The 13732-nt window shown below is 32.8% G+C and overlaps 1 protein-coding gene across 2 annotated transcripts; it reads left to right on the top strand.

Moving 5' to 3' along the window:
- Positions 1 to 7807: 7807 nt before the first annotated feature.
- Positions 7808 to 12838, top strand: LOC131602723 (protein POLLEN DEFECTIVE IN GUIDANCE 1-like). Of its 2 annotated transcripts, none has more exons than XM_058874898.1 (11): positions 7808 to 8250; positions 8499 to 8638; positions 8937 to 9040; positions 9503 to 9591; positions 9677 to 9750; positions 10181 to 10337; positions 10428 to 10595; positions 11301 to 11398; positions 11489 to 11611; positions 12153 to 12221; positions 12310 to 12838. In XM_058874898.1, the coding sequence occupies exons 1-11, from the start codon at positions 8073 to 8075 to the stop codon at positions 12514 to 12516; spliced, it is 1407 nt and encodes a 468-aa protein (XP_058730881.1). In that variant the 5' UTR covers positions 7808 to 8072; the 3' UTR covers positions 12517 to 12838. The 2 variants fall into 2 exon arrangements, with proteins under 2 accessions (XP_058730881.1, XP_058730882.1); XM_058874899.1 differs by having other exon boundaries at positions 8112 to 8250; positions 8499 to 8645.
- The last annotated feature ends 894 nt before the right edge of the window (positions 12839 to 13732 follow it).

The raw sequence follows: 13732 nt of genomic DNA on the forward strand, positions 1-13732 counted from the left end.
CTGTGTTAAAAGTTCTATCTGACTGTTTTAATGTCTTTAAGTTATGTACTTTAAGTGCCATTTTGGTGCCATTTTGGTGATTTCAAATGTACTGTGTTATTGAACTTATGTTAAGCACATTATGTGCCATTTTGTAACTCCTACTGATCAGAACATCTTGGATCCAATCCAAGCTTTTAATTATGTGACATTTTGGTACTCATCCAAGTTGTTAATTATGTGCCATTTTGGTACCATTCCAAGTTGTTATTTATGTACTTGTTATTGTCAATATTTTGGAATCAATCCAAGTTCACTTGGTATTGGCTTAACTAAAACACATGAGAATTTCATATTTTGGTATAATAAAACACATAAGAATTTCATATCAGAACAAATGTCATTTCCATTGTAGTCTATTTCAATACAACCATACACCTTCATAAAGACATTACAACACAGACAAATTAATTGTCAGATAAACCAACATGAGTTAACTTGAACCAACATAACATAAATTGGACTAAATTCAATAACAGAAGTCTTACAAATTAACACATAGACAAATTATTTGTTACATGAACAGAGAAAGAAAACCCAAAGACAAATTAACACAACTAAAAGATAATTCATCTTCTTTGTTAGCACATCAATCTTTTTCTCTATGGCTTCCATCTTTAGTGGAAAGTCTCTCTCAATTTTGCTCATTCGTTCTGCAAATCCTACATCAAGATGCCCAAATTCTCTTACACCGCAAAATTCATCATCCCAAATAAATGCGTTGCAGTCGTCTTCTTTACCCCACAGCTTACACTTCCAATATTTTCTTCCTGGATTTGAAACCGATTTTGAAACAAATAACTTCATGGACACATTGTGGCCACATTTGGGAGTTACTCTTCCATTTGAAGATAAGCTTGAGTTAGATGAAATTTGTTGACTCATGAAGAAAAGAGTAGAAAAGAGACGAAGTTTGTTGACTCAAATCGCAAAACGCAGCAACGAAACAAGAAGGAGAAGAAGAAACCTTGGGTGAACAAGAATAACGCAGCAACGAATGTGAATTAGGGTGAGAAACCTGGGTTTATGAAGTTAAAAAGACTAAGGGTAATTAGGTCATTCCATTTCATGACTTAGTGATGTGGCATATAATTTTATTAAAAAATTACAGAAAATAATGCCACATCAGATTTTTTAATGATGTGGCGTGATAAAGGTCTAAATGCAAACTTTTGAAATTTTATGAGGCATGTTTTGAAACTTTTTTTTTGGCAGGGGGTTTTTCAACTAGGGCCCATATGGCAGGGGGTAAAATAGGTATTAACCCTTTATTTAATTATTTGGTCTTCTCAAACTGAGACACATTTGGTATTTTCATTGGTCTACAAGCTCATTGAATTGGCTTTGATATTGCTGGTGTCGACAACATCTGTTGAAAGAGCTTTTTCAGCAATGAAGATTATCAAGTCTAATTTACGCAACAAGATCAACGATGTGTGCGGTTCAATGACTTGATGATATGTTACACCTAGCGGGAGATATTCAAGTCACTTAAAGATATGGATATTATTCGAATATTCACCGCAAAGAAGTCCCGGAGAGGGCATTTACCTCTTAATTTTATTTAGCACACTATTCACATGTTAGGTTTCATCTCTCTTATGTAGCATACTTTATGACTATTTATATATTATTACATGTAACGTGCAGTTAAATTTTCTGCCCAGGCTACATAAAATTTCTGGCTCCGCCACTGGGTGTTAGGATTAAGCATACTCAAAATGCAGCCAACACACCAAAACCTAACAGAGGCTTTCACTCGTATTCTACCGATTGCTTCATTGGCTTCCCTTTATTATCCTTTATTGTAATCTCCATAGCTAGGTCTTAAGTTATGTCAACTTCAACCAGTATTCTTGCGTACAAAACCCTTAATCTGTTTATTATGCATTCATCTGTGACTAGAGGTTTTCCTATTGCACTCCCTAATTTACTTAGACTTTTAGCACCCTATAATTGCAATGGAAGTTGAGGTAACTTCACCTAGATTGGGATTATCCTCAACATATCCCTCTTTAGACAAAAGTCTGACTTGCAATCCCTTAGAAACATTGTCCTATAATGAATTTTATATGGCCCTTTATTAACACTGCTTCTTTGTCTTGGAACGACCATAATTTCAGAATGAGGTAATGTTCTTCTTTGTAGAACATACCCGGTAGTTGCACAAAGTTCCAAGTTGTGATCATGTAGTGTTTGATGGCATTCATGCTTAATTCTCCTCCTAACACATACATTATCAAAGCGGATTCCCAAAATTTTACCTCTGATTCTATATATTCATATTCAATTTCAACTTCGATTTCACCATCCACGATCTTCGGCGCCACGAGTTCAATCGCCATTCTATTCATTGGGTTTTTGTTGTCGCTTATCACATCAACCCATAACTTCTTTGGTTCTTCCTCTTTTGTTGTATCGTTATCGCTTTTGTTTTCCATGTGCGTTTTAGGTTTTAGGGTTTTGGATTCACTTATTTCTGCTTCCTCTTCGTTGTCTTCTCCCTGTTTGCCTTCTCGTTTTTGAATCTTCTACTTCCTCTTCTTTCGTCTTGTTGCTTTTTTTCAAGTTGAGTGATGTGAGTTTCCGGTGGTGGGGATACCTTCTTCCTCGGCCATCCCCTCCCCCTTTGAGCCCCCATTCTCAATCCGTTTGATTTTCTTATAAGTTCAAGTTGGATATCCGTCGAATGGTCCCTAATCCGATGATTAGGAGTTTAAACCATCTTAGTTGGATATTCAGCTGTTGAACCGTACTAAATCTGTTCACCAGAATTGTTTCATAAAGAAAAAAGTTATAAAAAAATATTATTATAATTTTTTTTATAAAAATAGACTAGTTTGATTTTTATTTTGTCTATGGATATTGAAAATATGAATTTAGCTAAAATCATATTAATAAGAGGATTTCTCAACCAATCTCATGGATCTCTTAAACACCATACGAAATTTCATTTTTGTCCTCAGTTTTCGTAGATGCACTCCATATTTTTAAAAAAATTGGTTTTTTCCGTAGATGCATCTACGGAAGCGTATAAAACATAGTGAAACTTGGGATTTTCCCAATTAATTGGAAAAATCCCAAGTTTCGTAGATATATCTACATAACACTTTATTGTCAAACCCCATCAAACCTTTTCGTAGATGTAACTACAAAATATTTCTCCCAATTAATCAAACTCTATCAAACCTTTCTGTATCGAGATTTTTTCCAATTAATTGAGAATTTGGGATTTTCTCAATTAATTTGTAATTTAATTGGAGATTTTCCCAATTAATTGGGAAAATCTCAAATTAATTAAGTTTGATGACATCTACGCCATTGTTAAAACATAGCGAAATTTGAGATTTTCCTAATTAATTGGGAAAATCCCAAATTAATTTCTCAACTTATTGTGAAAATCTCAAATTAATTAAGTTCATGAAATCTTCCGTATATGTATCTACGAAACATATTTTCCCAATTAATTCACAATTAATTGGGAAAATCCCACGTTTCATTATGTTTTAAGGGGTTCCGTAGATGCATCTAGAGCAAAAAACCAATTTTTTTTAAAAAAATGGTGCTTCCAGAAATGCATTTACGGAAACACGGAGACAGTTTTGTCAATTTAATGGTGCATAAGAAGACCATGGGTTGGTTGAGAAATCCTCATTAATAATATATCCAAAATATAAATTTGATTGAAACTATATTCATAATTAACATATTACTCATTAACCGATTATTAATAACTAAATTTAAAATATGATTATGAATAATTCAAAGGAGAAAATTTATCTACAATTTCTTTCTTAGGTGTAGTTTATGCTATTTTTCAATGCTAATATGACAATGTATTTTAACATCATTTAAGGAGTAAAAATAGAAAAAAATTACATACGTATAAGAAAAAACTATAAAACTTATCATATTTTTATTGAAAAATAGTACACACTACACTTAAAAAATTGTAAAATTATAAAACTTATCATATTGAAAAATAGTACACACTAGGGCTGTTCAAAAGAACCGCCAAATCAAACCGAATTGCCGAACCGGATCGAACTGAAGTTAAAATAACCAAACTATTAGTAATAGTTAGTGAACCAAACTTATATTTTATTAATGGTTCAAGAACCGAACCGTTAAGTAATTAACCAATATCTAATTAACTCCGAACCGAACCGTTTGTTATATTAGTTTCTAAATTGAATTTCTTTTTTCAAAAATAAAAAATTTTGATTTTTTTAAAAAAAATTACTATAAAATCGAGTTTTTCCAAAAATACAGTAAAATGTGTTTATTGAAAATACAGTAAAATTGAGTTTTTTTTAAAAAAATTACTATAAAATCGAGTTTTTCCAAAAATACCATAAAATTGTGTTTTTTGAAAATATAGTAAAAAGGTTTTTTAAATGCAGTAAAATCGATTTTTTTGAATAACAGTTGATTGAATAACCAATAAATATGTCATTCGCAAAATGAGGGAAAAAAACTTGATTTATCCCAAAAATACAAAAATTCGTTTTTTTTAAAAATAAAAAGTCATTTTTTCGTAAATTTGAAAAGTCATTTTTTTCGAAAATAAAAAAGTCAACTTTTTACCGAAAATAAAAAAAAAACAATTTTTACCGAAAATCAAAAAATGTCTTTTTTTAAGCTAAATATAACGGTTTGGTTCTTTAACAAATGGTTTAATTTGAAAAAATTTGTCTTCAAATGGTTTGGTATGGTTCGGAATTAAGAACCGTTATACCAAACCAAAACCTTTGGTTCAGTTCAGTTCTAAAAAAATTGAAAGTGTTTAGTTCAGTTCGGATGACCTTATATAATAGTTCGTTATGGTTCAATTCAGTTTTTTTACAGAATTGAACCATGAACAACCCTAGTACACACTACACTTAAAAAATTGTACCAAAAGTATTTTTCTAATTCAAATTACCGGTTAATACTAATTATACTTCGAGAGGAATTGTTAAGAATGTCAAAATAGATTACTTTTAAGTTTAAGAAAGGTTTTTGGTTACTTTAGTTAAAGGTTACTTTAGCTTTTCTCTCATCTCGCATGTTTTTACCATTTACCATAAAAAATAGATACAAAGACTAGCGCTTTTAAAATGCGTTACGTGTAAAAGAACTTGAAGTGCTAACATTGATTTTGGAACAAGAGGAATAAATATGGAGCAAAGTAACAAAGCAAAGTACCATTTTAAAAATTGAAAATCTTACTTTAGGCTCACTAACACCCTCACCTAACCTGTCCAAACTTCAAACTGACACAGCAATATAAATATTTCTTACAGAGTTCAATTCCTCACCGGAAAAATAAGAATTTTTTATGGTCCTACCATCTTTTTAGAAACTATTACCCATTATACCATACTTTTCAAACTTTTTCCCAAAATGCCATGTTTTCAAAAAAAAAAAACTGTTTCATAGAGCATCCGCCCTTTGAATGGGCGGAGCTATTGCTTTTTTGTGAAGAGCCGCCCTTTGATTGGGCGGAAGTGTGTATTTCGTTTTTTTTTTTTTGAAATTCTTAATTAATTTAAAAACAAATTTAAATAATAAAATAAATATTATAATTAATAATAAACCAATAATATATATTAAAAATATTATAATAAAATATAATATTAATTTCACATGTTTATAAAAAATTGTATTATTTAATTAAATTATTTTATTATATATTAATCATATTATTATTAATTATAAATTTTAAATACCGGTATATCACTGCAATTATCAGTACCGCTATTGCAATGGGCGGAGTTTTTAAACAATTTATTATTTAATTTCAGATCCGCCACTATAATGGGCGGAGCTTTTAAATATTTTATTATTTAATTTCAGATCCGCCACTGTAATGGGCGGAGCTTTTAAATATTTTATTTTTTAATTTCAGATCCGCCACTAGTAGTGGGCAGAGCTTTTAAATATTTTATTTTTTAATTTCAGTTCCGCCACTACAATGGAAAAAAAAATCCAAAGAACCAAGTTTAACCTCAGTTGGCGCCAATGCCCATTTGCCTTGATCATATGCGCCACCAAGGGTGGCTTCATAGTTCGTTTTCTTCTTTCAAGGCACCTAGGGTGACGCCTATGTACCTTTTTTTTGTAGTTTTTTTTTTGCTATTTATTAATAAAATTGTCATTATTTTAAAGTATTAAAAATATATATATATATATATTAAATTGCAACAGATAAGATCAGTGAATCAGTGAATCAACGGAAAAGAGTAGTTCATTCATTAATTAAAAGGACTGCAAATGGACTAAAACCAACAGAAAAAGATAAAGGTACATAGAAAATAACCAACAGAAAAAGATAAACTAAAACATCTAAGAAATCACCACGGTTAAAACAATGTCATTAGGTCCATGCATCATTTGAATGACATCAATGTCATATTCCACCTTATCCCAGAAAGTTGTTATTGCTCCAGTCACAGCATCGGCCCAACTGATAGTGACGTGTGGAGTTCAAAAACTTTTATCATAAGCTTCACTTATGTTGAAATGCATCATTCTGATAGGGTTAAGCTCCAGTTTGGCATTAAACAGGGCATACCGGGTCCTCCAACTTGCATGGAAGAGTATCATAAAAGTCAATTATCCGATCAATGGCCATACGATGATTGGAAAGACCATTACAAAAATGAGCGTCGTCAATGGCATAATCGCCATAAAACTGTCTTGCAGGGGGAAATCATGCCTCAAGAATGTAAACCGAGCCCAGACTACATGTCATGGTATGCCACTGTGTCAAATTTGTATTTATCGCCGAATAGATACTTGTTTGACCCTCGTAGCCAACCCTCCACCTCAAACTTCCAACAATCTATACCACCTATCCCTAACATGCAACAACATTTTCATAACACCCAACAAAATTACATTCCAACACAACCACCTTTTACCCCAAGCCAACATTATCATCACCAAAACCCATATATTTCATACACCCAACCACAAACACCATTCTCACAACCTACCCCTTTCCCAACCCACCAACACCACTACCAAACACCCCAATACACCCAAATGCAACATACCACTACCCAACATAACCCATCTACATCTTATAACCAACCACAATACCACAACTATCAAACCCCCCAACAACAAATGCCTTTTTCTCAATCACAACAATTTACCCCAAATCCTTCACAAGAAAACTATTTCAACATGCAAACCTCAATGCATAACACCACTCAACAGGATTGGAATAACGAGGGGACCAGATTGAGTTATGGCAGTGCGACGGCGACTGATTTTATCAATGAAGAAATGGTCGAAGAATTATATGATCGCGGATATGGAATAGGTCCTTCTACTCAACCTGCAAATGATGAAGATCCTCGTAGAAGAAGTACGAGAGATGGACATCCTCCTAATTGTGGAACCAACCAACGGTTACGCCGACCGGGTCGAGGCGGCAATTAAATACCGTTTACTTTATTTTATTGTAATTTTATTTTTTTTAATTGCATTGTAACTTAATTTATCAATTAACAGTATTTTATTTATGTAAATGTTATTTAATATATTTTAATTCAATTTAATTTAATTTAAAATTAAAAAAATTAATTGTATTAATTTTTAAATTTAAAACAAAAAATAATTAACACCTATATATTCAAAAAATAGAATTAGAAAAAAAAAACGTTTTAAGGCTTCCGCCATAGCAATGGGCGGAGCCTCTTAAATTTTTAACACTTCCGCCCTTCTGATTGGCGGATCCAAAAAAGTTGGAAAAAATTTACATACCTCCGCCCAACCAATTGGCGGACCCTTTATACCAAAAACGAAACTTTTTTGAAAACATGGTATATTGGGAATTTGTCTCAAAAGAATGGTATATTGGGTATTAACTTGCAAAAACATGGTACATCCATAAAAAATTCGAAAAATAACAGCAAGTAGTAGCGAGTCTCGCCGGTGAAGAAATCACCGATTCGGTTTCCGTTTACACCCAAACCGGACGAAACAGCTACGCTAGTAGCTGCCACGAGCTCAGTAGTCACGTCCATTACGCAGTTACTGAGATGCCTAGCTCTACACCGTTAAGACAGAGAAGCGTAAACAGTGGCGGTAGTTTTGGGGATTCGGCGGTTACAGCCGTTGATGGCGGTTGCGAGAAGGAAGGTAGTTCTGTTGGTGCTGTAACATCAGAGACGGTGGAGCCTTTGGAATTGAAGCGCCTCTTAACAGAGGAATCGATTTGTAAGTAATAATATAGAAATATTCATAAAAGAATAATAGTATAAAAATATTATTCATATTTATTTAAGAAGCCGGTCTATTAGATTTAAATTTTCTTTTTATACAATTTATTTATGTCATGGCTTTTTTAACTAAATAAATTTTTACAAAAGTCTAAGCTTTCTATAATTAAAAAAAAAAAAAAAAAAGAGAAAAATTTTGTGTCTTATTCTGGTAAAGAATTTATAATGTACATGTTTTCGTGACAGTTAAGAAATCACCTGTAGCATACTTCTTGGAGAAAGTTGGCAATGAAAATTCTTTATGGAACACAACAACTCTTGGAAATGAAAAAGGAAGAGAACGCGTTTATGACACGATCTTTCGCTTGCCATGGAGATGTGAATTGGTATTTGGTATACTTGTATTTTCTTCGCAAAAATAAAAATAATTAGAAGGAACTGTATCTGCAGTTCTTGATGTTGTCTATGAGTATGCAGTATGCTCCAATGTTTAGTTGCTAAAATTTTCCTTCGAACTTATCAATTTATCAGAAACAAATATAATGTTGAAGTTTTGGGGTATGGATGTGACCTGAAGCTATTCATTTACTGTGAAAAAGTTACTTTAGAATTGTGTTTGTGTATTTCTGTTTAGGCATTCTACTTTTTATGTCATGGTATCTCAAGTGCTGAATTCATTTGCAGCTTATAGATGTTGGCTTCTTTGTCTGCTTCAATTCCTTTCTATCATTGTTAACTGTGATGCCAACAAGGATGGTAATGATCGCTTGGAAGCTTCTGAAAACAAGGTTCGCCACCTTTCTTCAATATTACTTTGTCGTAGTACTTTGAAGTTTGATGTCATTCAGTCTACCTGTTAGGATTTAGATGATATACTTATCCGTCTGCATCCTTTTGTTTAGTTTAGAGTTTTCACTTGAGCTTTGATCATTTAGTTCAATCTTTGTATTCAATTTCCAAAATTGTATTAGATTTATAAAGGAAATTGAACACGGTTCTTTTTTGTTGACTCGTGTCACCCAAATGAAGCACTTGGTTTAATGAGACAATCTACCCTGATTCTTTGTTCACCAAAGAAGTTGAATCTATTACATACTTAACGATACGATCTGCTAATTCATGTGCTTTGGTTTGTTTGCTCATCTACTAATTCTCATGTTCTGTTTTAAAGAATTAGGTCATGATTCATGATTTTCAGCTTAATTATTTAATTTAATGCTATCAAGATGACATCGTTATGCTCTTGGCAGGAAGTTCAAGAGGCTGTCTACAGTTGAGCTGTCAGATTTTGGATGTTTTGTTATTATGGCTTGTGGAATTAGTGTCTTGCAGCAAATAGGTTTAGTTCCATTTTGAATTATCAGGTTGTTTCTTATACTGAAGTTGGTGTTATGCTCACCACTCCTAATTTTTTGTTGTTTTAGATATCAGCTTAGTATATCATATAATCCGTGGACAAGCAACAATCAAACTGTATGTGATCTACAACGTCTTAGAGGTGAGCAAAACTTAAAGTTTTACTTATTATTTTGCTCTCCTTGCATACCAAATTTCTGGACTCCCCTATTTTGAGCAATAGCATTGTGTGACCAACATGATATATTCCATAATATGAAAGAATGGAATTTTGCACTGTGAATCAAGAAAATTTCGGCTGAAATGCTGTTATTTTTGGAAACTAATATCTATGTTTTCTCCCGTTATATTTTGGAGGGGAAGATTCAAAGCTTTGAAGGATTAAGTCTATGTTTTAACTTTTAATATATATTTGATATTTTAAATAAGTTGAAAGAACAACGTGATACATGAGCTTATAATATAGACTTAGTCTTCCAAAGCCCTTCCCTCCAAAAACCAATTTCACAAACACCCCCTTAGTGATATGGGTTGAAACTTATATTGTTACTCGTTCTTGAACCTTTTTGCAGGTATTTGATAAATTATGTCAAATTTTTAATGGGGATGTGTTGCAAATGTTATTTTATTCGGCAGAAGAACTTGCAAGGTGTCCTTCTGAAACACGGAGTATGAGATTATGCATTTGGAGATTTGTTTCTGACCAAATTTTAGCTGTTGTTACAACAAATATCCTTTTTTCTTTAGTATGATATCATGATTATTTTTTTTACCGGTATTAGTTCTCTAAGTTGGGTTAATTTCCTTAACTAGTCATACTTGTTCATTCTTTTATTTTATTAGCTCAGGCAATTACTTTATCAGCCTGCATTGTTGCTCACTACAATGCACTGCCAGCTTTGCTGGTGTCAAATAATTTTTCTGAGATCAAAAGCTACGTGTTTAAGGGATACAAAAAGGATAATATTCACACTATGGTGTACTTTGGTGAGTTATCTTTCCAACAACATTTGGTTTTCATTTTGTTAGTAGGTTTTTGGGATTTCATTTTTTTAAATTCATTTCAAACTTGAAAAAGGGCCTTAATGCCTAATTGTTACTACTTTCGTTCCAAATTATAAGATGTTTTGGACATTTTACACGAATTAAAAAAGGTAATTAATTTTGTATGAGAAAGAAATTATGTATGACATTACAATATTGTCCCTCATTTATTACACATGGAAGAGAAATGTAAAGAATTGGAAGAAGAAATAGTAATAAATGATAGAGGGTATATTGGGAAAATATCATTGATGTAGTATTGGAATTGTAAAGTGACTTATAATTTAGGACAATTTTTTTCCAAAGTGTCTTATAATTTGGGACTGGAGGAGTAGAATTCAATTTAAGTGAATCCTCATAAGCTAATGTCTACAAATTATCTCCCAATTTCAATTATCGATAATGATAACCTTGTAAAATTGCTTAAACGTTATGCAACTTGAATCCAAAGTATATTAACATCATCACCTTTTGTCACATTGCTTTCAGATGTAATCTTGTGCTACATAATACAGTTGCTTCTAATAGTTTCTTCATTTGATAAAATGCATGTTCTTCATTTTATGTTTAATCTTATTTATGATGTACTTTTCATATTTGGTCTATATTTTTTTCTGTTCGTCCCTTTTACTTATTGCTGACAATCAGATTCAATTGAAAGATTCCACATCTCAACATTTATCTTATTCGTTTTGGCTCAAAATATTCTAGAGGCAGAAGGCCCCTGGTTTCAAAGCTTTCTCATTGTAAGATTATTTGGAACTTTATAAAAATGCAGATCAATTTCCTTTGTTGTCTCTATTTTTCTTAGCTCAGAGCTATATTCTGTGGTGCAGAATATGCTTTCGGTTTATCTATGTGAAGTGGCTATTGATGTTATCAAGCATTCGTTCATTGCTAAATTCAACAACATCACTCCCATTGCATACTCTGAGTTCCTTGAAGCTTTATGCAAACAGGTATTGTCATTTGAATTCATGTGGAATTTAGCTGTGCAATACGACTAGTAATTACTGCTTAAACGGGTATAATAGCTGGAACTACTTTTGCTTAATATTGTTTATTTTAAACTAGCAGCTTTCCAAAACTGAAATTATCAGTGGATTAGGACCAGCAATTTGCAATGACATTTTGTTTATTTTCTATTCAAATTGATTACTGGTTCAAAACTGAAACTAGCAGCTGTGCAATATTCTTTCTTTAGTTTATGATCCGGGGTTTATCTCCAAGTGAATTCATTTTAAAAACAAATAACTTATGATTTAAATTTTGCAGAGGTTTTTTTTATAATAGAGTGTGCATAGACATGTATTTTTGTGAGACAGAAAACAACAGTATTAGTCGACATTTGACAAACCCACCCTTTTGTTACATGTTAAAATAACAAACTTCTGGATTTTTAATTTGTTTTGTATTAGGACCAGCAATTTGTAGTGACATTTTGTCTATTTTCTTTAATGTATCATTTCAAATACATAACTGCGATGTTTTTCTTTGTAGACTCTACATATGCAAACTGAGGATGTACAGAAAAACTTGAAATTTATCCCTCTTGCTCCAGCATGTGTGGTGAGAACGAAATAATTTTAGTGTCCCGGTTTCCCCCCTGATTTATGCCTTCTGATTTGATGCTTTTTTCCCCCTTTCTTTTTCTAAGGTCATTCGAGTCATAGCCCCGGTATACGCTGCTAATCTTCCTTACAGTCCACTTTCATGGAAGCTTTTTTGGATTATGCTATTTTCAGCAACAACCTACATTTTACTCACAAGCCTCAAGATTCTAATTGGATTGCTTCTAAAGAAACATGCCACTTGGTATGTTAATCGCTGTCTAAAGAGGAAGCATCATCTTCATGTAGATTAATTCAGGGAACTACTAGTTTGATGCCCTCTGCTGTTAAAGGATTCCCTTGCTTGTGCCTGTAAATCACACATGGAAACAACTTCGTAAGATAACTTATTAACTTGGGGTGATCAACAGCACTTGGCAAGTAGGAAAATAACTTAAAGTTCATCCAGAAGGTTTCTGCAGTGGGTGGAACTGGAATCTGGAACTTATTCCTCTGCGGTTTTGTTAGCAGTAAACTGGTTTTCCAATACGAGGAACATAAAGTTATGGGTGTGCATTATTGCTGGCATCCATTTGGATTTCCAACATTCAGAAACTACTGAAACTTCATATTTTATGTGTTGTATTATGACTATAATCGTGCAAGAATTCTTTGAACATGAAGCATGTGAAACATGGCAAATTTAGAAAAGAATATACTGTTGTCTGTATGGTGACATGGTATCGAGAATATGATCACACTATATAACTCTTTACTTGGTGATGGTACCTGAGCTTTGATTGTTTGAATAATTAAGGAAGGTACGTACACCGTGTTGTTTGTAATTATAGAATCCATCAATTTCAGCCGATAGCATTCTCAAAATCAGTGTGCGGAATGAAACTCTATGGGGGCAAGTAGGCATGGCAACAAAATCCGCATCCGTGGGGTATCCACCCGAACCTGCTCCAAAGTTGACCGGAAAAGTCCGTTTTGATTGGGTTTGAGTTTTTCCGATTACAAAATATGGCGACGGTCGGATAATGGGGACACTAGTATCCACTCCGAACACAATATGTATTTATTTGGAAAAATTAAGTATTTATATTAAAAAAAGTTAATTTCACTAAATCGATGGTGGTGGGGTGAGGATATTCGAACCCGTTTGGGTTGGGTTTGAGTTTTAATTTTCCATTTCCGTTTGAGTTTAGGACGGAAAACGGAGATTGTTTGAGAATTCGAATTTGAGTTTTCGGAAGATAATAACCGTCTCTGACTCGTCTCGTTGCTATCCCTAAGAGACAAGGCAAGGTTAAAAACCGCCAAACATTAGTAATAAGCAGTAAGCACAGGTTATTTTTTAATGTCATCGCCAATATCCTCCACTATCCACCACTATTTCTTAATGTCATCGCCAATATCCACCACCAGTGAACTTCACTTTCCAAAAAATAATTTAATTAGCCAAGAAAATTAATAATTTTAGGGTCCGTTTGGTGCACAGGATAAGAGTCAGAATAGAATATATGT

This window comes from Vicia villosa, linkage group LG5 (assembly GCF_029867415.1).
Source record: "Vicia villosa cultivar HV-30 ecotype Madison, WI linkage group LG5, Vvil1.0, whole genome shotgun sequence".
Classification (NCBI taxonomy): domain Eukaryota; kingdom Viridiplantae; phylum Streptophyta; class Magnoliopsida; order Fabales; family Fabaceae; genus Vicia; species Vicia villosa.

Excerpts from the sequence above, each read along its gene's own strand:
- LOC131602723 (XM_058874898.1), top strand. The coding sequence starts at position 8,073 with ATGCCTAGCTCTACACCGTTAAGACAGAGAAGCGTAAACAGTGGCGGT. Across the intron at positions 9,751-10,180 it reads TGATCTACAACGTCTTAGAG|GTATTTGATAAATTATGTCA; the intron begins GTGAGCAAAACT and ends ACCTTTTTGCAG. Across the intron at positions 12,222-12,309 it reads CTCTTGCTCCAGCATGTGTG|GTCATTCGAGTCATAGCCCC; the intron begins GTGAGAACGAAA and ends TCTTTTTCTAAG.